The 25,328-nt window shown below is 45.5% G+C and overlaps 1 protein-coding gene across 2 annotated transcripts in view; it reads right to left on the reverse strand.

The window, feature by feature from the left end:
• LOC106576776 (inositol polyphosphate-5-phosphatase A) overlaps window positions 1–25,328 on the reverse strand; it is a 281,297-nt gene that overhangs the window by 6,445 nt on the left and 249,524 nt on the right. For both annotated transcript variants that reach the window (XM_045700743.2, XM_014154171.3), the window contains exons 12-13: window positions 14,521–14,594; window positions 384–495 (exon numbers count right to left, since the gene is read on the reverse strand). In XM_045700743.2, coding sequence (XP_045556699.1) covers window positions 384–495; window positions 14,521–14,594 — 186 coding nt within the window. The remainder of the gene's footprint in view (window positions 1–383; window positions 496–14,520; window positions 14,595–25,328) is intronic.

The following is a 25,328-nucleotide window of genomic DNA, read 5'->3' on the forward strand; positions in this document are numbered from 1 at the left end:
GAGAGAATGGAGGAGAGAGTGATAGAGTAAGAGCAGATTCCCATAGACCAAGAGTGTGAAGACATCCCTGATGACAATCCAAGATTCTACATGTTGAATCAGAAATAACCACAGGGTGATGGTCTGCCACTGACTGTTATTGGCCGGACGTCGTGTGTATGTGCCTGAGCTTCTTAAACTCACTTTTAAGACCAGGTCTCTGGCTATATATATATATATATATATATATATATATATATATATATATATATATATATATATATATATATATATATATATATATACACACATATATTTATATATATATATATATACACACACACAAGGTTAAACTCACCTTTAAGGCTAGGTCTCTGGCAATATATACACAAGGTTAAACTCACCTTTAAAACCAGGTCTTTAGCTGTGGCAGACATGAGGACGCGGTCACACCAGGCAGGGCATCTGGTGTCCATGTACTGCTTTCCCTGACTGCTGTCTTCACTGTACGGATAACTGTGGAAACAAACCCAAAAACACAATCATCAGTTACATAAGGTTCATAGAACAATGGTCCATAAAATACAATTCTGTGTATTCTAATGTAGATCGTTGAAAAGGCATAGCCAACAAATGAGTTTAGTTTGCAAATTGAGTTTCTAAGTTTGGGGCTAAAGCACAGAAAAGGAGAAAACACTGAATCCAATTAGATACACAGCTTTGACTTTCTGGAAATAATCTTTTGAGTGAACACACATGGAAGGATGGCTCAATCAGAGCAATCTTGTGAGGAAAAATCCATGCCAACTGTACAGGGTCTGAAGATCTTGCTGCGGAAGAAGCCGAGTGAGTATGCGAGTGTGATATATAGAGAGAGAAAGAGGTAGAAAAAGAGAGAGAAAAGAGAAAGAGCCAGAGCAGAGGGAGTTTCAGTCTCCGTGTTCTCTCTCTCAGAAATGTACAGCAGCTACATCCTTATGCAGCCATCAAAAAGAGATTAGTGCTGTGGCAAATGGCCAAGTGAGATTGTATCTGGTAACAGGAGGAACAATCGGATGATTTAAGTAGCCCGGGCCCGCCGGGAAACCCATCGAACCGATACAGATTTACATTGTTGAAAATTCAATTTGGCCCTCCAGCTCATCAAACTGCATCAGATTTACATGCCACCAATCCAATTTGTTTGCGGGGCTCATCAGGATAGGACCGGGTTAACATACTGTAATACCGATCCAATTTGTTCCTTCAGTGCTACACACTGGGCTCACCGTCGCGTAACACAACACGCGTTCGCCCGGGGCCAGTAAAACTAATGACAAAATAACCACAGCCGTCCTATATTATCCAAAGCACTATTGTCAAGAAGCTTGGGTGAAGACATAATAAGACTTGAAAGTAAAAGTGTATCTGGGATTACATACTGTAAATGTCATGTGTGATTATTCTGTTTCTGTGTGCGCGCGCACCTTCCTGTGTGTGTGTGTGTGTATGTGTGTGCATGCATATGAGGGTGTTTCACTATAATGTAATGACTTGGAGACCCCTCCTAGTATTCTCCAATCAGTCAGTCAGATGGGTCCATCTGATTAAATATTTTTGTCCTGTTAACACATTTAACACATCCTATAAGACACATTTACCTAGCTAACCGGTGGCTGTGAGTACACACACAGGCACCTTCTTAGGCCAATCAGCCATGATGTGCAAGGCAGGCCAACATACACTGTCACATGGCAGCCATGAAGGCAGAGTGTGTTACTCTCAGGCAGCCAGGCAGGGAACCAACTGGGCAAACAGAGGCCTGGTAAATACCCCCTGACGCACACACGCATACGTGCACACGCTCGCACACATACACAATGCACTGGGACAGCTGCCACAGCACAGGAGGCAATGTTACAGTTGTGCCATGACGACCAGTGAGACACACAGACTGAGAACTATGGGACAGCGGCGGGGGGGTGGGAATAGGGGAGGAGAGGTACCCACATCCGGCCAGCACACAGCACCCCCCGCTGGGTGAACAAATAGGCCTGCAGAGGGCTCCTTACAGGCTCCTTACAGAGCACACAGCCTCCAATTAGCATGAATGGCACTTTAAGCATGTGGAAATGGAGCAGGTTTTGGTATGCTAAAGAAGGGATGAAGGATGGATCCACAGGATGAAAGTATTTCAGAGAGATAAAGAAGAGATGGGATAAAGAGGGCTCAGAGAGAAAAACAGAGTGCTGGAGGAAAAGAGCAAAGTCATCAAAGTGGCTCGGGATCAAGCCATCTTCAGGGGTGGCCTAGCTACAGACTCTTCATTTAGTCCATACAGTGAACTGCCTCTAAATTACTACGTTATCTCTATATTATAAGGGAAACATAATGGAGTATTCAACCTCTCATAGCAAATTGCTGTGGTGCACATTAAAAAACAAAACTGATATCACTGTTTTTGATGATAAAATAGCAATCTTAAAAGATTCTTAATCATCGTATAAAATGATTAACAATACTCAACAATGGCGATTAAACGATAACTGTGCAGGCAGTCTTGCCCTTCTCTTCCTCTTCCTTTCTCACCCCACCCTCCAATGGCCCCAATTGAGATAACAGGTCCTAATGCAACAGCAAACACCGGAGTGGCGGCTTTGGGGAGTGCTGTGTGATTAATGTGTTCGATTAAGGCGCTCACAAACTTATCTGAAAGCAAACGGGGCGAGTGGGCGTACGGGCCGGAGCTCCTATCGGGCACTTAAAGCCCGCAGCAAGACTAATTACACTAATTAATGGGGCCGAGCTGATAAACTCAACAAATCTCCCACCTGTGTGTATGACAGTGTCCCATGCTCACTGTGAGACAGATCCTGCGCATGCAAGCACATGCACGAGCACCAGTCCGTTGGCCAAACTTCTGTCCCTCAGGCAGGCTACTGTGGTGGTAGTGCACCTGGCTCTCAAATGGAGCCGCTGCACCCCCAGTTTCAAAATAGGGGAGCAAACATTTTTGCACCCCCCCCCCCCCCCACACACTTTTTTTTTACCAGAAAATTACCATGATCCATTGGGTAATTTCTCATTTTCAGTGTATTCCTTTAGTTTTTTTTTGTGATCAAATGTTTTTATTATTTTTTAATAAGGTACACAAAACAGGAACACATGGACAGAGAAACAAGTGACAATACTGAACAAGACAAACAGTTACCAACCAGGCGCCAGACTGAAATAAGTTGTGAGATGATAGGGACAAATTTGAGTTTGCAATGTTTGAGCGTGATCTCAGAATGGATTATGTCTTGGAGTCTGTAAGGGGCAACTCATTTTTTTCCTCCATTTCAATGTCTAGCAACGTTTTGAGCTAGTCTGCATTAACATAGATGTGTCCATTTTACATATGACATAATCATTAACAAGTTGCATTTTGCACCCTCTCCCCAGTCACCTCAAGACGAATGTCTTTGTCCACTCAACGTTTTGCGTTGCTCCTGGCAACACTGTTTTGGTTCAGTGCGGTTAGAAAACACGTGTCGCACCACTGATGTTTAAAATGAAAAAGCACCTGCAAATATATTCGTATCGTTGTCCGATGGTGTTGGTCCAGGGGTGTTGTTGTTACTGTATAATTTGACCTGTGTTCACCACGAGCAAATTCATTGTATCGTTTCACTTTCCATGTAAGAACCATGATGAGCATGGGCATCTCTGATTTGGCTTCGCTGTAGCGCAAACTTTGACTATGAGTAGCCGTCCATCAGCCTACCAAAGGTTGCACCTTAGCAGAAAACTGCATGTCTGGTAGCTCGCGGGCTGTCAATGAGTAGCTCTCGCAAGTAGATAGTGAGAAATACTCAGTAGGCCTAATATTACATGATTAAATCTGAAATAATTTTCCTCCCCAAGCGGTTTACAGGCATTTAACAACATTCAGCATTTTTGCGACTATATTTTCCCAACTTCAATCGGTTAAATCACATTGTTAAAATGTTTTCATTCAGCTATAAAAGTAACAGTGACAGTGTCTGTATGTGACTACGCACCAAATGAAAAAACACAGGATATTTGTGTCTGGATAAAACAGTTCTGATTATGGGCCCGGCTCCATGAGGGGGCAAAAGGGGACTTATCCCTCTCAGTTGAAACATTTGCCACCTCATTTTTTTCATGTCCCTCTATAAAAATAACAAAAAAGTTCAAAAGATTGCATGACAGGTTGCCACGAAATCTGTATCGCTGCTGCCTGTCGCCTGGCGTGTGTGTGTGTGTGTGTGTGTGTAGCGGGCCTATAAAAAGCCACCGGATGGTTAGGTATGACTCCTTCGGGTTTCCATAAAAAGCACTGTTCGTTTGTGGTAGGCTATGTGAATAACGTAAAAATGCCACCTTCATTTTTGATTTATAAGGAATGGGTCAAGTTTACAGTTGAAGCTGCTTCACCCAATTCACCACTACAGAGTTTAGTTAGCTTCTTAGCTAGCTGTAAAAGGCGTTAATGTTATTAGCCTAGAGTATTTAGCTCTAACCAGCTAATCTGCCACAATGGATATCAGAAACCAAACCACACAGAGGCCGCCAGCAAGCCCAGCAGCGATGATGCTGCCGAGCTCCAGCTAGCTCTCTGTGAAGAGCTTACCCCCCTTCCACAAGTGCCGCCAGGATAATGGCTCCACATTCCCCTCCACCTCCGACTGTTCCTGACGATCTTGGAACAGAGACAGCAAGCCCAGGTTAGCCTAGAATTCTACCCTAGTCACAGGTTTTCTGTCCAACAATGTCAATGTAAGAGCAACTGGTTCATATGACCAGAGTGGCTGCAATACTCGGTTACTGCAGATGCAGAATTTTGGTTCCCATGTCAAAAGTTCTGTATTGGGTCCAATGCTAATGCAGACAAAGCCTTCATCCAAGGCAGATATTCTGACTGGAAGCAAGCAAAAGATTCGGAAGGCCAACATCAAGCAAGGAGCATTTGAAATACATTGCACTGTAAAAAGAAAACAAGTTCGGAGTGCTATGGAAACTGAGGTGTCAACACTTGTTAATGACAGGCAGCTGGGCAAGAACTATTTTTCCACTTTGACAAACGTGATCAGTCAGCACAGACAAAACATTCTACACCCAAGGAAAGCTCAACTAATCCAACTGGCATTTGAGGGGGACCTTAAAAGAAGATTTCGGGGAGAATGGAATTATCGATTACTCAGAAAGTTCAACTCTTCTGAAAAGGTAAGAAAATCTAGCTGGTTGGTTTTTGATCAAAATCTTGGTGGCATAGCCAGTGGTGTCATTTTCTGCAAACACCTAGGGTACGGAATGGCAAAATGACTTCTTTAGCCAGACTATATTTTCATTGCCAAAATGGCCTTTTTTAGTGTGTAGGGCGCTGTCTATGGTGCTGATAGAGCGCAACGAAGATATCGCGACAACCTGTGCCTTCCTGGTCAAAAGCAATGGTCTCGGCATTTGACCTTATGTTTATTGTGGTACAGCGTGATATAAGCAGAATTCAACATGATTCCAATGCAAGAACCCAAATGACGCCCCTGGGTATAGCTACATATCGGTATGTTTCATTGTAGAAATAGATAACCATAGAAATAGAATGTAGGCTTCCTTAGTAGCATACTGCTTTTCATGGTTGTAAATGGAATTGTACGTTTTGGAACCGTGTTTATGGTCGGTCGGCATTGCTTAATTGATCACATGGGTGGGTCGCATTTGAGAAAAATAAGTGTATTGTGCCATATTGCAAAGTTTTGCGTGAACTCAAGAGCTGCATGATGTTTCATGTTTGAAGTGGGTCTATAGGCCTGTTTATTTGGCAAGACAGCTGTGCATGGCTGCATCTTGCTGTAGTAGGCTGTTTGTATTTTCCTTTTGTTTACTGTGTTTGTTTACTGTTAATGTAACTAGCCAAAATATAGATTGTGCCATGCCTTTATCGATCTGATATTTGGTTTATAGCCCTATAGTATGCCTACCGGTGTTTTGATCTGTTCACATTCATTCCTTCTCATTCGCAGTTGTGTTGGTGTTCTAAGCCAAACTGCTATTCAGTATTTTGTTTTGCATGAATAACTAGGCTACTACTTTCAGAATTTAGTTTGCATTATTTGTATAAGACAGCTGTGTGTACTGCTTCATTCACATAGGGTAATTCACCTGTTACATAGTCTATATTTACTGCTAAATAGGCCTTGCTTTAGTGTGTAGGGCACTGTTCATTGTGCCGGTACAGCGCACCAAAGATGGGCTACAGATTTCACGCCAACCTGTCACTTCAAAATCACTCAATGGTCTCGGCATTTGAACTTTATGTTTATTGTGGTGGTATAGAGTGATATAGGTAGAATTCAATATAATTCCAATGCAGTAACCCCCCAAAATTGTGTCCCCTCACCGACTCCAACTGCTCCCTTAGTCACTTTATCCTGGTGCCGGGTAAGTAATATTGACCAAATATGCCTTTTCCACCCACTTTGCATCAAGTATGTACGATGCTGAGACAAGTCAATAAAAAAAAAATTTCATGGTGACAATGCTCCAAACAACGGCGCAAAAAAAAAGTCAAAAACCTCACCCTCCCAAGCTTCTGCACCCCTATTTCCAGACAAAGTCAGGCGCCCATGCTTGGCTCAGCTACCTAAACAGTTTAGTTTCTATGAACCACCGGTGGCTGTGTGTAATGTATAATGCATTGTGAATAATATGTATTCATAATGGTGGAAAGCATTGTAAATGATGTGGTCAAATGTGCAGTGTGTAGGGCTATAACCGCATATGAAAAATGAACTGACTTCAACACGGGGACTTCTCTCAAAGCCACTACACCATTACTCATTCTTCATGTGGGGTTTAATGTTTGACTGCCTGCTGGAATATGACTCATAGGTTTTTCCAATAAGTGTCAGTCGTGTGTTTGGGTAGTACAGAGGATTGGCGAGGTAAAACCTAGTGTATCAGTCAGACCTGGGTTCAAATACTATTAGAAATCTTTCAAATACTTGAAGCGTTTGCTCTAGTCCTGGAGTGCCAGATGGGTGGGCTTTGCACTTTTGCAAGTATTCTATCGGTTCCACTGCACCAGACCAGCTCAATCAAGCCCAGATAAAGTATACTGCTCAAAAAAATAAAGGGAACATTTAAACAACACAATGTAACTCCAAGTCAATCACACTTCTGTGAAATCAAACTGTCCACTTAGGAAGCAACAGTGATTGACAATAAATTTCACATGCTGTTGTGCAAATGGAATAGACAACAGGTGGAAATTATAGGCAATAAGCAAGACACCCCCAATAAAGGAGTGGTTTTGCAAGTGCAGACCACAGACCACTTCTCAGTTCCTATGCTTCCTGGCTGATGTTTTGGTCACTTTTGAATGCTGGCGGTGCTTTCACTCTAGTGGTAGCATGAGACGGAGTCTACAACCCACACAAGTGGCTCAGGTAGTGCAGCTCATCCAGGATGGCACATCAATGCGAGCTGTGGCTAGAAGGTTTGCTGTGTCTGTCAGCGTAGTGTCCAGAGCATGGAGGCGCTACCAGGAGACAGGCCAGTACATCAGGAGACGTGGAAGAGGCCGTAGGAGGGCAACAACCCAGCAGCAGGACCGCTACCTCCGCCTTTGTGCAAGGAGGAGCAGGAGAAGCACTGCCAGAGCCCTGCAAAATGACCTCCAGCAGGCCACAAATGTGCATGTGTCTGCTCAAACGGTCAGAAACAGACTCCATGAGGGTGGTATGAGGGCTCGACGTCCACAGGTGGGGGTTGTGCTTACAGCCCAACACCGTGCAGGACATTTGGCATTTGCCAGAGAACACCAAGATTGGCAAATTCGCCACTGGCGCCCTGTGCTCTTCACAGATGAAAGCAGGTTCACACTGACCACGTGACAGACGTGACAGAGTCTGGAGACGCCGTGGAGAAAGTTCTTCTGCCTGCAACATCCTCCAGCATGACCGGTTTGGCGGTGGGTCAGTCATGGTGTGGGGTGGCATTTCTTTGGGGGGCTGCACAGCCCTCCATGTGCTCGCCAGTGGTAGCCTGACTGCCATTAGGTACCGAGATGAGATCCTTAGACCCCTTGTGAGACCATATGCTGGTGCGGTTGGCCCTGGGTTCCTCCTAATGCAAGACAATGCTAGACCTCATGTGGCTGGAGTGTGTCAGCAGTTCCTGCAAGAGGAAGGCATTGATGCTATGGACTGGCCCGCCCGTTCCCCAGACCTGAATCCAATTGAGCACATCTGGGACATCATGTCTCGCTCCATCCACCAACGCCACGTTGCACCACAGACTGTCCAGGAGTTGGCGGATGCTTTAGTCCAGGTCTGGGAGGAGATCCCTCAGGAGACCATCCGCCACCTCATCAGGAGCATGCCCAGGCGTTGTAGGGAGTTCATACAGGCACGTGGAGGCCACACACACTACTGAGCCTCATTTTGACTTGTTTTAAGGACATTACATCAAAGTTGGATCAGCCTGTAGTGTGGTTTTGCACTTTAATTTTGAGTGTGACTCCAAATCCAGACCTCCATGGGTTGATAAATTGGATTTCAATTGATTATTTTTGTGTGATTTTGTTGTCAGCACATTCAACTATGTGAAGAAAAAAGTATTTAATAAGATGATTTCTTTCATTCAGATCTAGGATGTGTTGTTTAAGTGTTCCCTTTATTTTTTTGAGCAGTGTATTTTAAATGAATTAAAATAGTATTTGAACCCAGGTCTGGTATCACTCAGCCTCACCAGGCCAGTTGAGAGCCTTTATCCCCAGGCTGCAGTCAGACAGCACTGGTGAGCGTCATACAGGCCAGGCCCCTGTTCCATCCTGTTCCACATTTCCTATCTCCTGGCCAAATGCCATTATCTTGTTCTACATAATGACCAATATGTGAAAAGCCAAATAAGTGACAAGCCAAACATATTTAACGAGGGCAATATAAACTAGTGAATATCGTCAGGGAGCTAGAGATAAGAGTTGTTAGAGTATTAATGACACAAGGGCAGAGGTCAGGAGGGGCATCATGGGGATAAGTTCACATGACTCAGTGTTACGGGGCTGTACGGACGCAGAGATTGGCGGAGCTGTCAGGTTATTTTAATTTCACTGGAAAATGTAAAAAAATGAGAAATGTAATGATACCTCTCCCGCTCAACCATATTTGTTTACCGTTGTCAGGGGAGACTTGGCAAAACAAGGCCGGGAGCAGGAAAAGAAGAGAGACACCTCCATTTTCATTCACAAAGATCAGCCACACAAACTGCTATCAATAAATCTCCCTGAATGTTTGCTCCACATTTCAGGGTTGGGGAGCTCTCCGCCACAACATTGGCCCAACACAAACACTGTGTCAAATGCCACAGGTTGCTCAGAGGTTGTGTGTGTGTTCACATGTTGTGTGTGTGTGTGTGTGTGTGTGTGTGTGTGTTCACATGTTGTGTGTGTGTGTGTGTGTGTGTGTGTGTGTGTGTGTGTGTGTGTGTGTGTGTGTGTGTGTGTGTGTGTGTGTGTGTGTGTGGTGTGTGTGTGTGTGTGTGTGTGTGTGTGTGTGTGTGTGTGTATTGGACAGACTGCTACACTCTGTCCAAGAGGTTCTGTATGTGTAAAGAGCTGCATCTATTCTGCAGCCCCCCCTTTCACTCAAGAGAAAGTCTTGAGCGTCTATTTAACCCCTATATGTACCAGAGGAGTTTAAACAAAGGCTCCCTCTAATCCCATTGAAAGCATCAGCGCAGCAAAGAAGCACACAGACACATGGCCATTGGAAATGACCAGCTATCATCATACAACAAAAGCCCCTCGTCATTTTTTTTATGGCTCACCAGCAGTTAGAATGATTGATGTGTTGAGTGTGAAACAATGTTCCTCCTCAGCTGATGATAACGCTCAATCTCCTCTACACTCCAGCGAATAATACCAGCTGTGTGTGCGTGCCTTAGAATCCCTCTCTTACAGTAGTTAACGAACATCTGTGGTACTTCATAAACTGAGTCACGCGCCTCCGACGGAGTATAGGAGAACCTTTCAGAGGAGGAGAGGAGCTAGAACAAGAATGTCCTTCACTTGGCTTGCCATCAGACACACGCACGCACACACATACACACACAGTGACATCACTCTTAAGATGCCCAGGGGGCGGGATCTCAATGTCTTCCTCATTCTGCAGGGAGAGTTGGAGAGCCAGTGTAGGGCCTCCCAAGTGACATAGCTGTCTAAGGCACTGCATCCCAGTGCTAAAGGAGTTACTACGGACCGGGTTTGATCCCGGGCTGTGTCGCAGAAGGCTGCAACCGGGAGACCCATGAGGTGGCGCATAACTGGTCCAGCTTTGTCCGGGTTAGGGGAGGGTTTGGCCGGCCGGGATGTCCTTGTCCCATCGAGCTCTAGTGACTCCTTGTGGCGGGCCGGGCGCATCCACGCTGACTTGTGCCATCAGCTGTACAGTGTTTCCTAGAACACATTGGTGCGGCTGGCTTCCAGGTTAAGCGAGCAGTGTGTCAAGAAGCAGTGCGGTTTGGCAGGGTCGTGTTTCGGAAGGCATGGCTCTTGACCTTCGCCTCTCCTGAGTCCGTACGGGAGTTGCAGCGATGGGACAAGACTAACTATCAATTGGATAGCACGAAATAAAAAAATCGAATAAAAAATTAAAAAAGGAGAGTCATTGTTCTAAGAACTGTTTCCCAATGGCCTTAATGACACATTCACAAATTCAACTATTCAATGAAGAAACATTACACTCAGTAAAGTGCTGTTATCCATTGGTGAACTCTTGGAAAATCTAAGATGGCCATAAATTATAATGCAAAGCATTCAGTTGCTTGTTTTCAACTAAAACTTGTTTTCTGTCTTTATTGAAGGGACAAGGGATGGATTAGTGTTTTGAGAGCATGTCCTGGAGATTTGGCAGATCAACACTTATGTCATTGGACCAAATGCTATTTTCCTCCCTAAACTAATGGCCAACCGCACAGGTAATTTGTTTTTCTCAAGGTTTTCTTCCCCCTGCACTGTAAATGCTGTGTATTTTCCCAGGGGGGAAGTCACTCTTCGGCCCATCCTCATAGACCCGCCATGTTTGGAAAATGTATGCTAACTTGCCAAGGTTGGTCCCGGGGCGCTCCCGGCTTCCTGTTAAACACCAAACGGTGAAGAGACAACTGTTTATCAGCCGCCCTCCTCACCCACCCTGCCCCTCCTCAGCTCATGACCTCCTGGCCGATTCGCCCCTCTCCACTACTCCGCGCTTCTCCCGCCCTGTCTAGACTGGGCAAACACAGACGCATGGGGCTGTAGTTATCCTTTCTAGCTCAAGCGATTTCCCATATTTCTCTCTCTCCGCTCTCACCTCTCCATCTCCCCTTCCACCTCCTCCATATCTCTTTCTGTGTAGCGGACTCTTGGGGCCGTATGGAGATAGAACCGCAGTCTGTCTGATGACGCTGAAAATCCCCTCAGAACCCATTCAGGGTAACCTGGTTAAAGCAGGAATAAATTATTCCCCTACTCTCTCATTGTTTTACTGAATTTACCCCCAGCCAGGGTTTAAATTACATTTTTGCATCGATCTTAGACAAAAAAAGGGCAAATAAATTTGATAACGGGCAGTACTAAAAGCCTTCTCCTAAATCAATAGAAATATATGAATAACATAAGTTACTCAACCTCCTTATATGTTTTAAGGGAGATTACCGTAGTTATGCTACTCCAGCAAACTGAATCAAATGTAAAATTGTAATTATACCATTCAGTTAGTTTCAGTCTTGGGGCCATGCTGTCATTTGTTACAAAGATGATAGTCAACCTTTGCACAAGAACCTTTCTTGAAAATGCTCAGAAGAGCGTTAATGGAATGGATGGCGCTTACTAGTTAGATCATATGTGATTGGTTTCCAATTGACAGACTGCGCCTCATTCCCAACTACCAAACTCCAACAGACATCGCCTTTTAAAAAACGTGTGTGTGCACTCCTGTATGAATGGTATACCGCTTAGCCTATTAGCGTGCGGCAGCCAGCTGGCACCAGGTACAACTCTCGCGGGCTGCGGCCAAATTCCACACCCCGATGGCCGAGTGCTTAGACATGTCACGGCCAACTTTGACAGACAACTTCTTGAAGGTGAGCAATATGAATTTACAGCTTGTTGCACATTCCATAAATGCAAACACGACGCGCGAGTATGTATGGGACAGACAATGAAATAACGTATAGTCTCAATAACACTATAGTGTCTTATTCAAGAAATGGAATGGAACCTCCAGTTTGGAGTGTTTGGTCTTTTACTGCAGACTGGTTGAGGGTGAGAGAGGATCATCATTTTTCGCTGTTACACATTTTCACAACCTTATACCTACAGTTCTTGCCCTGTATTCATAAAGCGTCTCAGAGTAAGAATACTGATTTAGGATCAGGTCCCCCCTGTCCATACAATCTTACTCATTATGATCTAAAAAGACAAAACTGATCCTATAATCAGCACTCCTACTCTGAGACTCTTTGAGAATACAGGCCCTGATCTCTAAACAAAAATAATGGCGGGTTTGATGACATCTTTATACCTGGCAACATGCTCAATTTCCTAAAATACAGCGACGTCTAGGCTACGGTTTTCCACTCAATTTCACAAGTGGACAGACTACAACATGCAGGATTCATTGATAGATTAAACACGAGTGACCAGTATTGACTTATCGATTGAATGCAAGCGAGCATGTGTGTGTGTATAGAGGGCCTCTGATGGCCTGTGTTAAGGGGAGTAATAACCTCACAGATGGTGAGGGGCTGGTCCGGAGCAGGCTATGTGATGGAGAACAATCTTTGACTGCTTGATTGCTCATGGAGCACAAGGGAGCTCTGACAGGGGGAGGGGGGAGTATGTACACGCTGTGTGTGTGTGTGTGTCTGTTGGTGCAAGTGTGTGTTATGTGAATGGGAGGAGGGGTTGTTTAAGTTTAACTATGCCATTTCTACTCATTACACCACTTACAATGACGTGGCTTGTATCAGACACTGAGTGGATCAAATAACATTTCCGATGCTGTGCCGAGGTCTCATCAATTTGATGAATCATGTTTCCACATAGGTGGAAATCATTTGTATTCTTTCACAGCAGCCTGTTCATTCACCTGGCAGGGAAACGATGATTCAATATTATATTATGGATAGATAGGCGCAAAAGTCACAGAGTGTAAAAGGACAATAAATCCAGCCGTCACTTATGCAAAGCGATGTAAATGGGGTCCCTGATTAAGAGACAGAGTCATTTAAAAACAGTGACTGCCAGGACCTTGACATGCACACACTCCCTGCCTGCCCCGCCCCTTGCCCGCCACTAGAGCAGTTTATCAAGTAATTATTGTTTGATTACAGCGTTTCATTATCTGCACTGATTGAGTCACAACTGTCGGCAAAGGTCAAGCACCATTATCGCGCCAGCGCCGAGACATATTTCGATGCAGGCCGGGTGTGTGTTTTCCCTCCCTCTCCTCTGAAAGGGCTAATTGCAAATGCATTTGTTTGAGGAAGAGGAGACAGAGTAGCAGGACCCCCGCCCCAATGTCCCCCAACTCCCACCGTGATGGAATATCAATGCAGGCCACCTCACACACACACACACCACACACACACACACACACACCCACACACACACACACACACACCACACACACACACACACACACACACACACACACACACCACACACACACACACACACACACACACACACACAAGCAAGAACAGACACGTGCACATGCAACCAAATACACGTACACACACCCAGGGGAGCATTTTAGGAGCACATCCAATCATACTAAACAATTGATAACCATCAAACATATATTTGGCATAGACAAAGCCATTTGGGCCAAGAGGGATGAGTGAGTAATGTTAAGGCCCCCATACCCTAAATGGACCAAAACATCAGCCTCTAGTACACTGCTGATTTACTTTGCTCTTCAAAGATGTGGTGCTGTAGTGAGGTTAGTAGGAAGGTCCCTTTCTTTTCATAACCCACTCTTACCAATGGATAGAATGTGTACTTCCAAAAAAGTTATTCCATTTTTCGGTACCCTACACTGTTGACTGAGTCCTGGATAACTATGTATCGTAGCTACTGTAACTTGCACATGGTTAGAGTGAGATGTGAAGGGTATAAGAGTCAGGACTGCCATTTCAGGGGCAATGATAGTGAAGGTGAGAGAGTAGGCACTTTATGGGGTTATAGACAGGGGAAGTAGGTAATATACAGGATAATAGACAGTAATAGCTAAGTACCAATATAGGCACCAATTACTGTGCAGTGTAATAGATAGTTACATCCCTGGAAGACCATTATTGATTTAATTGGTGATTTTTGGCTCTTGTACCATAACATTATGGAATAACTGTCTTTTTAAAAGACCACATTAGTCAGTATGGAGTGGTACAAGAAATCCAATGACCAAGAGTACAACATTTGTTTATAATCCCCTATTAAATAACAGGAGTGATTGAGTTGAATCGGTATGGTTCACAGACATTGATTCATAAGGAAACATTGAGAGGATTTCATACCTGGGAGGAAAGGAGATCTCCAGCTCGTGCAGCCGTTCCTTGAAACAGGACAGCTCACTGTCAAACTGTAAAAACTGTGAAGAGAGAGAGAGGGGGGAGGGGGGGAGAAGGGAGGGAGAGAGTGAGTGATAAAGGGTTTATTTCTTTACAGAAAGTAATATCCACTATGTCAGTCATCACTCACTGAGTGAATAACTATGAGTGTGTGAGTGTGTGTGAGGCGCCTGCATGCATGAGTAAGTGTTAGATAATAATTGTGGTAGCTTCGTTTCTCTCCTTTTTCGACGTGTGGATTTGTGCCTTTGCCCGCATACTGCACAAGTGTCATGAACAGTGTGGTGGTACATGAAGGCAAGTGTGTGAGAACAGCTGACCAGTGCTTATGTGTGCGTCTCTGACCTGGCTATTCCAGAGCCATCCCTGTCCTATCGCAGCCCCTAGTTTGCTGCCGAGGGTGTGGGTCTGTCTCTGTCGCTCTACGCTGACAGCAGATCCAAACAGTCTTCATCAATCATGTCCCGTCTCCCAGCTGCACTCCCTCTGACTGCACCAGCACAGACGTACACCCCCACTCCATCCCCCCTCCTCTCCCCCCTTCCCAAATCCCATAAATCATTAGTGAGAAGTGCAATTAGCAGCTCCTTGTACACATTAATTATCTGGGAGATGAGCAGGTAGCAGGGGCATCGGCATCGCTGGCTCCCTGAGCGACGGACAGGTATCTGGGCAACCCTGCAGGATACATACAGACCCTGCCCCTTCCTGACTGACTGGCAGCTAGCAGGAACATACCAGAGCATGTTCATTCGGTGGTAAATTGACACCCTCAACAGAACACATATCAGATATAGTCTGATGAGGTCCTCTACACTGCCTTTGTGATACTGTCAGTAGTTATAAAGCTAGCTTCACAATAACATTACATGGCATGTAACAATAGAGTGAATGGAATCACCATCTAGGACAGTGTTAAAACCAAGCAACCAGCCAAACAGAGGGTAGGTGAGGGAGAATTGTCAGAGGAGTGGTGTCTTACCAGTGGAATACAAACATATCCATCAAATCAAATTTGAGTTGTCACATGCACCAATTACAACAAGTGTAGACTTTACTGTGAAATGCTTACTTACGAGTCCTTTCACAATAATGCAGTTAAAGTAAGAAAATTAACAAATAGATCAAAATAAAATAACAATTATGAGGCTTTATTCAAGCTATATACAAGGAGTACCGGTACCGAGTCAGTGTACTGGGGTACGAGGAAGTTGCGGTGATTGATTGAGGTAATATGTACATATAGGTTTGGTTAGGTGACTGATTGAAGTACTATGTACATGTAGGTAGGGGTGAAAAGTAGAAAGTCCGGGTAGCCGTTTAACTGTTCAGCAGTCTTATGGCTTTGGGGTAGAAGCTTTTCAGGAGCCTTTTGGTCCTAGGCTTGGCGCTCCGGTACCGCTTGCCGTGCGGTAGCAGAGAGAACAGACTGACTTGGGTGGCTGGAGTCTTTGACAATTTTTAGGGCCTTCCTCTGACACCGCCTGGTATAGAGGTTCTGGATGACAGGGAGCAGTTGCCATACCAAGCGGTGATGCAGCCAGTTAAGATTTACATTTACATTTAAGTCATTTAGCAGACGCTCTTATCCAGAGCGACTTACAAATTGGTGCATTCACCTTATGATATCCAGTGGAACAACCACTTTACAATAGTGCATCTAAATCTTTTAAGGGGGGGGGGGGGGGGGGGGGGTTAGAAGGATTACTTTATCCTATCCTAGGTATTCCTTAAAGAGGTGGGGTTTCAGGTGTCTCCGGAAGGTGGTGATTGACTCCGCTGTCCTGGCGTCGTGAGGGAGCTTGTTCCACCATTGGGGTGCCAGAGCAGCGAACAGTTTTGACTGGGCTGAGCGGGAACTGTGCTTCCTCAGAGGTAGGGGGGCCAGCAGGCCAGAGGTGGATGAACGCAGTGCCCTTGTTTGGGTGTAGGGCCTGATCAGAGCCTGAAGGTATGGAGGTGCCGTTCCCTTCACAGCTCCGTAGGCAATCACCATGGTCTTGTAGCGGATGCGAGCTTCAACTGGAAGCCAGTGGAGAGAGCGGAGGAGCGGGGTGACATGAGAGAACTTGGGAAGGTTGAACACCAGACGGGCTGCGGCGTTCTGGATGAGTTGTAGGGGTTTAATGGCACAGGCAGGGAGCCCAGCCAACAGCGAGTTGCAGTAATCCAGACGGGAGATGACAAGTGCCTGGATTAGGACCTGCGCCGCTTCCTGTGTGAGGCAGGGTCGTACTCTGCGAATGTTGTAGAGCATGAACCTACAGGATCGGGTCACCGCCTTGATGTTAGTGGAGAACGACAGGGTGTTGTCCAGGATCACGCCAAGGTTCTTAGCACTCTGGGAGGAGGACACAAGGGAGTTGTCAACCGTGATGGCGAGATCATGGAACGGGCAGTCCTTCCCCGGGAGGAAGAGCAGCTCCGTCTTGCCGAGGTTCAGCTTGAGGTGGTGATCCGTCATCCACACTGATATGTCTGACAGACATGCAGAGATGCGATTCGCCGCCTGGTTATCAGAAGGGGGAAAGGAGAAGATTAATTGTGTGTCGTCTGCATAGCAATGATAGGAGAGACCATGTGAGGATATGACAGAGCCAAGTGACTTGGTGTATAGCGAGAATAGGAGAGGGCCTAGAACAGAGCCCTGGGGGACACCAGTGGTGAGAGCGCATGGTGCGGAGACAGATTCTCGCCACGCCACCTGGTAGGAGCGACCTGTCAGGTAGGACGCAATCCAAGCGTGGGCCGCGCCGGAGATGCCCAACTCGGAGAGGGTGGAGAGGAGGATCTGATGGTTCACAGTATCAAAGGCAGCAGATAGGTCTAGAAGGATGAGAGCAGAGGAGAGAGAGTTAGCTTTAGCAGTGCGGAGAGCCTCCGTGACACAGAGAAGAGCAGTCTCAGTTGAATGCCCAGTCTTGAAGATGCTCTCAATGGTGCAGATGCATAACATTTTGAGGATCTGAAGGCCCATGCCAAATCTTTTCAGCCTCCTGAGGGGAAAGGGGCATTGTCGTGCCCTCTTCACGACTGTGTTGGTTTGTTTTGGACCATGACAGATCCTTAGTGATGTGGACACCGTGGAACTGTGAATGGGGGCATGCTCAGCTCTTTGTTTCCTGTAGTCCACGATCAGCTCCTTTGTCTTGCTGACACTAATGGAGAGGTTGTTGTCTTGGCACCACACTGCCAGGTCCCTGACCTCCTCCCTGTAGGGCTGTCTCATCGTTGTCGGTGATCAGGACTACCACCGTCTCGTTGTCAGCAAACTTAATAACAGTGTTGGAGTCATGTGCAGCCACACAGGCTGGGTGAACAGGGAGTACAGGAGGGGGCTAAGCACGCACCCTTGAGGGGCCCCTGTGTTGAGGGTCACTGTTGGGGGTGGCCTGTAAGAAAGTCCAGTATCCAATTGCAGAGGGAAGTGTTTAATCCCAGGGTCCTTTAGCTTAGTGATGAGCTTGAAGGGCACTATGGTGTTGAATGCTGAGCTGTAGTTAATGAACAGGATTCTCATGTCGGTGTTCCTTTTGTCCAGGTGGGAAAGGGAAATAGAGATTGCTTCTGTGGATCTGTTGGGGCGGTATGTGAATTGGAGTGGGCCCAGGGTGTCTGGGATAATGGTGTTGATGTGAGCCATGACCAGCCATTTAAAGCATTTCATAGCGACAGATGTGAATGCTATTATGGGGCAATAGTCATTTAGACAGGTTACCTTGGCGTTCTTGGTCACGGGGACTATGGTGGTCTGCTTGAAACATGTGAGTATTACAGACTGGGTCAGGGAGAGGATAAAAATGTCAGTGAAGACACTTGCTAGCTGTTCAGTGCTTGCTTTGAGTATACGTCCTGGTAATCCATCTGGCCAAGCAGTCTTATGACTGTTAACCTGTTTAAATGTCATACTCACATTGGCTATGGAGAGTGTGATCACACAGTCGTCCGGAACAGCTGGTGCTATCATGAATTGTTCAGTGTTACTTGCCTTGGTGCGAGCATAGAAGGCATTTAGCTCGTCTGGTAGGCTCGCATCACTGGGCAGCTCACGGCTGGGTTTCTCTTTGCAATCCATGATGGTTTGCAAGCCCTACCACAGCCGAAGAGCGTCAGAGCAGGTGTAGTAGGATTCAATCGTAGTCCTATATTGACACTTTGCCTGTTTGATGCTTTGTCGGAGGGCGTAGCAGGATTTCTTATAAGCATCCTGATTTGTGTCTCGCTCCTTGAAATCGTCAGCTCTAGCCTTTAGCTCAGTGCGGATGTTGCTGTAATCCATGGCTTCTGGTTAGGATATGTACGTACGGTCACTGTGGGGACTACGTTGTCAGTTAACCTATTAATGAAGCCAGAGACTGATGTGATAAACTCTGGGTGAGCATTTTCTTGTTTGCTTATGGCCTTATACTGCCTGTTGAGTGCGGTCTTAGTGCCAGCATCAGTTTGTGGAGGTAAATAGACAGTTACGAAAAATATAGATGAAAACGCTCTTGGTAAATAGCGTGGTCTACAGCTTATCATAAGGTATTCTAACTCAGGCGAGCAGGTCCTCGAGACTTCCTTGATATTAGAGACTGCGCACCAACTGTTGTTGACAAAGAAACACCCCTCCCCTCAGCTTACCGGACGCAGCTGTTCTGTCATTGTTCAGCCACGACTCTGTGAAACATAGGATATTACAGTTCTTCAGATTACGTTGATAGGATAGTATCGAACGGAGCTCATGCAGTTTATTTTGCAGTGATTGCACGTTTGCCAATAGAACAGAGGGTAATAGCGACTTATCCACATGGCGTCGCATTAAAAATCCTGCACGTCAGCCTCTGTAGCGCTGCCTCCGCCGCCACTGAATGACGGGGATTTGGGCCTGGTCTGAGATGAGCATTATGTCCGCCTCCGATTTGTTAAAATAGAAGTCCTCATCCAAATTGAGGTTAGTAATCTATGTTTTGATATCCAGAAGCTCTTTTAGGTCATATGAAACGACGGCCGAAACATTGTAAAAAAATGTAGAATAATTTGATCAGCGCAAAAACACACAAAATAGCACAATTTGTCAGGAGCCCGTAGAATGCCGGCCATCCCCTCCGGCGCCATTCTATCAATCCACAATCCCAACATAAATGTTTGTAAGCTAGTTTAAAACTTGGTTGACATTTTCACATACATATGTGGGATACATTTACATGGCTGTGGATTTCTGTATGAGCAAGTTTATGTGGGTAACTGCGAGTAGCCAACCGTATGCATACTTACATGTAAAGTGTGAGCGTGTGTGTGTGTGTGTGTGTGTGTGTGTGTGTGTGTGTGTGTGTGTGTGTGTGTGTGTGTGTGTGTGTGTGTGTGTGTGTGTGTGTGTGTGTGTGTGTGTGTGTGTAGAACAGTGGACATTACTTTCCAGGCAGTGGGGCCCTCAGACAGAGTCTCTGTGGTTCAGGAGGGCAGATGTGTAACATTCATCAAACTCACAGGAGGCAGGGTCACAGGAGAGCTCACACAATGTGAATGAGGAATGGAGCCCGGAGGATGCGCTACACGCTTCACTGTGCACCACCACCATCCTCCCAATGACACGCTCCTAGTGTGTGTGAAGAGTCCTTAGTGGAAGAGTGAGCCAGCATATAAGTTTGTAACTGAGAGAATGTCAAGATGTACAGTAAAAGTTTGTTTGTGTGTGTGTGTGTGTATATGATAATACAAATAATTGACTGTAAACATTTATAGAGGTGCGGAATGTAATTGTCCCTGTTTGTGTGCACCTCATGTCTGCGTCTATTCTTACCCTAATAGAGTATCTGGGGGTGTGTGTGTACACCGGTGTGTTTCTGTGAGTGTGAGTGGACAGGTGTGTTTGTCTCTGTGGAGCTAGTGCAGCCGAGATGAGAAGTGACACCTTTAAAAAGCAGCAGATGAGCTGTGTTGGGGGGTGATGAAGCGCACTGTGTATCTGTGATGTGTGTGTGTGTGTGTGTGTGTGTGTGTGTGTGTGTGTGTGTGTGTGTGTGTGTGTGTGTGTGTGTGTGTGTGTGTGTGTGTGTGTGTGTGTGGTGTGTGTGTGTGTGTGTGTGTGTGTGTGTGTGTGTGTTTGCGCTTGTGTGTGCATAGAGCCTCTAAGTGAATGTTGAGTAATTCATTTAGGTTGACTGGAAAACCCAAGGGCTGAAATTTCACACTACATTTCATCCCGGGTCAATTAAGCATAATGATTTGCTGTTCTGGTAGGTCAGCAGTAAAAAAAATCCCAGTTTATATTGGTTCAAGGCCTCGTTGCATTATAAAGATGGCGGAGTAGTTTGTCAGCTTGAAATGACCTTGGAGAGAGCTGCTAGCTGATATGGCTCAGGCAATATCATAGACAAGGAGAAAGATGAGGAAGTGCCCCCCCTAAACAAGTCCAGTGTTCATATTTCTTACTTCGCCTGAATGAGCAACACACACCTAAATCACCGTAGCTGTGATTGTTATAAGAGGGAGAAGTTGAAGGGACAGAGGGAATAAAAGGTATCTGGGCTGACTGTCCCTCTAACCCAGCCTGTGGTTGTGCAATGATTTACAACATGTCAAACTATCCCTCTGACAACACCTGCTGCCATTAAAAGCCATCAATAAACACAGAGGTGAAAGGTCATTTAATTTTATATTTAAGCCACACACTTGGCTGTCATTGCAGGGCCATATTTTTTCTTCGTTTTATGAGATCTTCATTATTTGTTGTGGAAACGATAAACTGTCGCTGACAGGGAATGGCCGACCGCCTTGAGAGGGTCAACCCAAACAAATACAGCCAGCAGGCTAGAGGCTACAGACTCATTATACTCTCTCTTATCATACACTACATGACCAAAAGTATGTGGACACCTGCTCGTTGAACACCTCATTCCAAAATCATGGGCATTAATATAAAGTTGGTCCCCCCTTTGCTGCTATAACAGCCTCCACTTTTCTGGGAAGGCTTTCCACTAGATGTTGGAACATTGCTGCGGGGACCTGCTTCCATTCAGCCACAAGAGCATTAGTGAGGTAGGCAGGGATCCAAACTGGTGAGGGCCCAAAAAGGTGACACTTTTTTGCAAAAAATCCCTGACAAGGGGAAATGCAGATTTTAACTAATTAAACAACAAAGAATATGATCTACATGAGCAGTCTCTGTGTGTAAAATAAAAAGTGGTTAATGTGAACCTGACTCACAGTTAAAAAATGTAAAGAAAGCAATCCAATGTTATTTGTTGCCTAGACTTTACTGCAAATGACACTCAAGTCTTGAAAAAAAACAATACACTAATATCGCAGTTAGCCATGACAGTCTTTATAATAGAACGCTTGTGACCACACACATCTAAATATCGCACTTGGGAGAAAAAAATAGAATGAAACAAACAGGCATTCTATTTATGCTCTATTATAGTGGCCACTATAGTAGACATCGATCAAGTGCACAAGGCTACATGTGTGCAAAAATAACATTCACTGAGTAAAAAAATGTAATAATGCCCCTCCCTCACACACAAGTGTTACTGTCCAGTTCAACACAACAAAAGCAATATTTTTGGGCTACACTGCACATTATTACATTGTACACTTTCTGTCTGTGGACATCTATTCTACAATGTGCCAGCAGAGCATGATACCCTTTCTTGGCATAATTGATATTTTTCAGGCAGAGAATTCACATGGCATACCCCTTTCTATCCACTGTATTGAAAAAGTGAGAAAGAGGGAAAGTGTGTGTGTGGTGTTCCTTTCACCTCCATAGTGGCATCCAGCTTAAGCCAGGACCAGCTCCACTTGATCCCTGAATCCACTTGTTTAACAAGCAACGCCTCATTTTCACCTAATTCTCTCATTCTGAAAATTAACCACATACTGTAGAGGGAAAACATTAGTTCACAGATAGTAGTTAGGTCATTAACTAGTTAACATTTCACACAGATTGCCAGGGTCCAGTAAGCAACTAACGCGTTATAACTTGAGGAACAGCAAGGAGTTGTATACCAGTTAATACTGTAGCGAATTGGTTAGGTTTACTAACGTTAGCTCATCTGATGTTGTAACATTAGCTAGCTAACGTTAGCTGTGACTTTATTAGCCAGCCAAATTTTCACATCATAAACTCAATTATTTGATCAGTTAAGTTGGCTAATGTTGCTCAACATCTCTCTGGCTAGCTAATGGAGAATTTGATCCAGCTAGCAAGATAACATTACTTAACAATGCTATCAATAGTTGTTCCACCACACTTTCTCCCTCACCTCAAACTTTCCAAATGCCAGTTGTTTTTCGGTTACAGCTCATGAAGTACACTTCAAATCAAATATATTTGTCACATACACATGGTTAGCAGGTGTTAATGCAAGTGTAGCGAAATGCTTGTGCTTCTAGTTCCGACCATGCAGTAATATCTAACAAGTAATATAATCTAACAATTTCACAACTACCTTATACACACAAGTGTAAAGAATGAATACGAATATGTACATAAAAATATATAAATGAGTGATGGCCGAACGGCATAGGCAAGATGCAGTAGATGGTATAGAGTACAGTATATACATATGAGATGAGCAATGTAGGGTATGAGAACATTATATAAAGTGGCATTGCTTAAAGTGGCTAGTGATACATTTAATTACATCAGATGGCAAGATGCAGTAGATGGTATAGCGTACAGTATATACATAAGAGATGAGTAATGTAGGGTAAGTAAACATTATATAATATAAAGTGGCTAGTGAAAAATTGATTACATCAATTTTACCATTATTAAAGTGGGTGGAGATGAGTCAGTATGTTGGCAGCAGCCACTCAATGTTAGTGATGGCTGTTTAACAGTCTGATGGCCTTGAGATAGAAGCTGTTTTTCAGTCTCTCGGTCCCCGCTTTGATGCACCTGTACTGACCTCGCCTTCTGGATGATAGCGGGGTGAACAGGCAGTAGCTCGGGTGGTTGTTGTCCTTGATGATCTTTTTGGCCTTCCTGTGACATCGGGTGGTGTAGATGTCCTGGAGGGCAGGTAGTTTGCCCCCGGTGATGCGTTGTGCAGACCTCACTACCCTCTGGAGAGCCTTCCGGTTATGGGCGGAGCAGCTGCTGTACCAGGCGGTGATACAGCCCGACAGGATGCTCCGATTGTGCATCTGTAAAAGTTTGTGAGTGTTTTTGGTGACAAGCCGAATTTCTTCAGCCTCCTGAGGTTGAAGAGGCGCTGATGCGCCTTCTTCACCACGCTGTCTGTGTGGGTGGACCATTTCAGTTTGTCCGTGATGTGTACGCCGAGGAACTTAAAACTCTCCACCCTCTCCACTACTGTCCCGTCAATGTAGATAGGGGGCTGCTCCCTCTGCTGTTTCCTGAAGTCCACGATCATCTCCTTTGCTTTGTTGACATTGAGTGTGAGGCTATTTTCCTTACACCACACTCCGAGGGCCCTCACCTCCTCTCTGTAGGCCATCTCGTCGTTGTTGGTAATCAAGCCTACCACTGTAGTGTCGTCTGCAAACTTGATGATTGAGTTGGAGGTGTGCGTGGCCACGCAGTCATGGGTGAACAGGGAGTACAGTAGAGGGCTGAGAACGCACCCTTGTGGGGACCCAGTGTTGAGGACCAGCAGGGTGGAGATGTTGTTACCTACCCTCACCACCTGGGGGGCCCATCAGAAAGTCCAGGACCCATTTGCACAGGGCGGGGTCAAGACCCAGGGTCTCGAGCTTAATGACGAGTTTGGAGGGTACTATGGTGTTAAATGCTGAGCTATAATCGATGAACAGCATTCTTACATAGGTATTCCTCTTGTCCAGATGGGTTAGGGCAGTGTGCAGTGTGATGGTGATTGCGTCGTCTGTGGACCTATTGTGGCAGTAAGCAAATTGGAGTGGGTCTAGGGCGTCAGGTAGGGTGGAGATGATATGGTCCTTGACTAGTCTCTCAAAGCACTTCATGATGACGGAAGTGAGTGCTACGGGGCGGTAGTCATTTAGCTCAGTTACCTTAGCTTTCTTGGGAACAGGAACAATGGTGGCCCTCTTGAAACATGTGGGGACAGCAGACTGGGATAGGGATTGATTGAATATGTCTGTAAACACACCAGCCAGCTGGTCTGCGCATGCTCTGAGGACGTGGCCGGGGATGCCGTCTGGGCCTGCAGCCTTGCGAGGGTTAACACGTTTAAATGTTTTACTCACGTTGGCTACAGTGAAGGAGAGCCCGCAGGTTTTGGTAGCGGGCCATGTCAGTGGCACTGTATTGTCCTCAAAGCGAGCAAAAAAGTTGTTCAGTCTGTCTGGGAGCAAGGCATCGTGATCCGCGACGGGCCTGGTTTTCTTTTGTAGTCCATGATTGACTGTAGACCCTGCCACATACCTCTCGTGTCTGAGCCGTTGAATTGTGACTCCACTTTGTCTCTATACTGACGCTTAGCTTGTTTGATTGCCTTGCGGAGGGAATAGCTACACTGTTTGTATTCGGTCATGTTTCCGGTCACATTGCCCTGATTAAAAGCAGTGGTTCGCGTGTTCAGTTTTGTGCGAATGCTGCCATCAATCCACGGTTTCTGGTTGGGGAATATTTAAATAGACGCTGTGGGTACAACATCACCGATGCACTTGTTAATGAACTCGCACACCGAATCAGCATATTCGTCAATGTTGTTGTTCGACGCAATGCGGAACATATCCCAGTCCACGTGATGGAAGCAATCTTGAAGCGTGGAATCCGATTGGTCGGACCAGCGTTGAACAGACCTGAGGGCGGGAGCTTC

The sequence above is a fragment of the Salmo salar genome, chromosome 18 (assembly GCF_965601325.2).
Source record: "Salmo salar chromosome 18, fSalSal1, whole genome shotgun sequence".
Taxonomy (NCBI): Eukaryota; Metazoa; Chordata; class Actinopteri; order Salmoniformes; family Salmonidae; genus Salmo; species Salmo salar.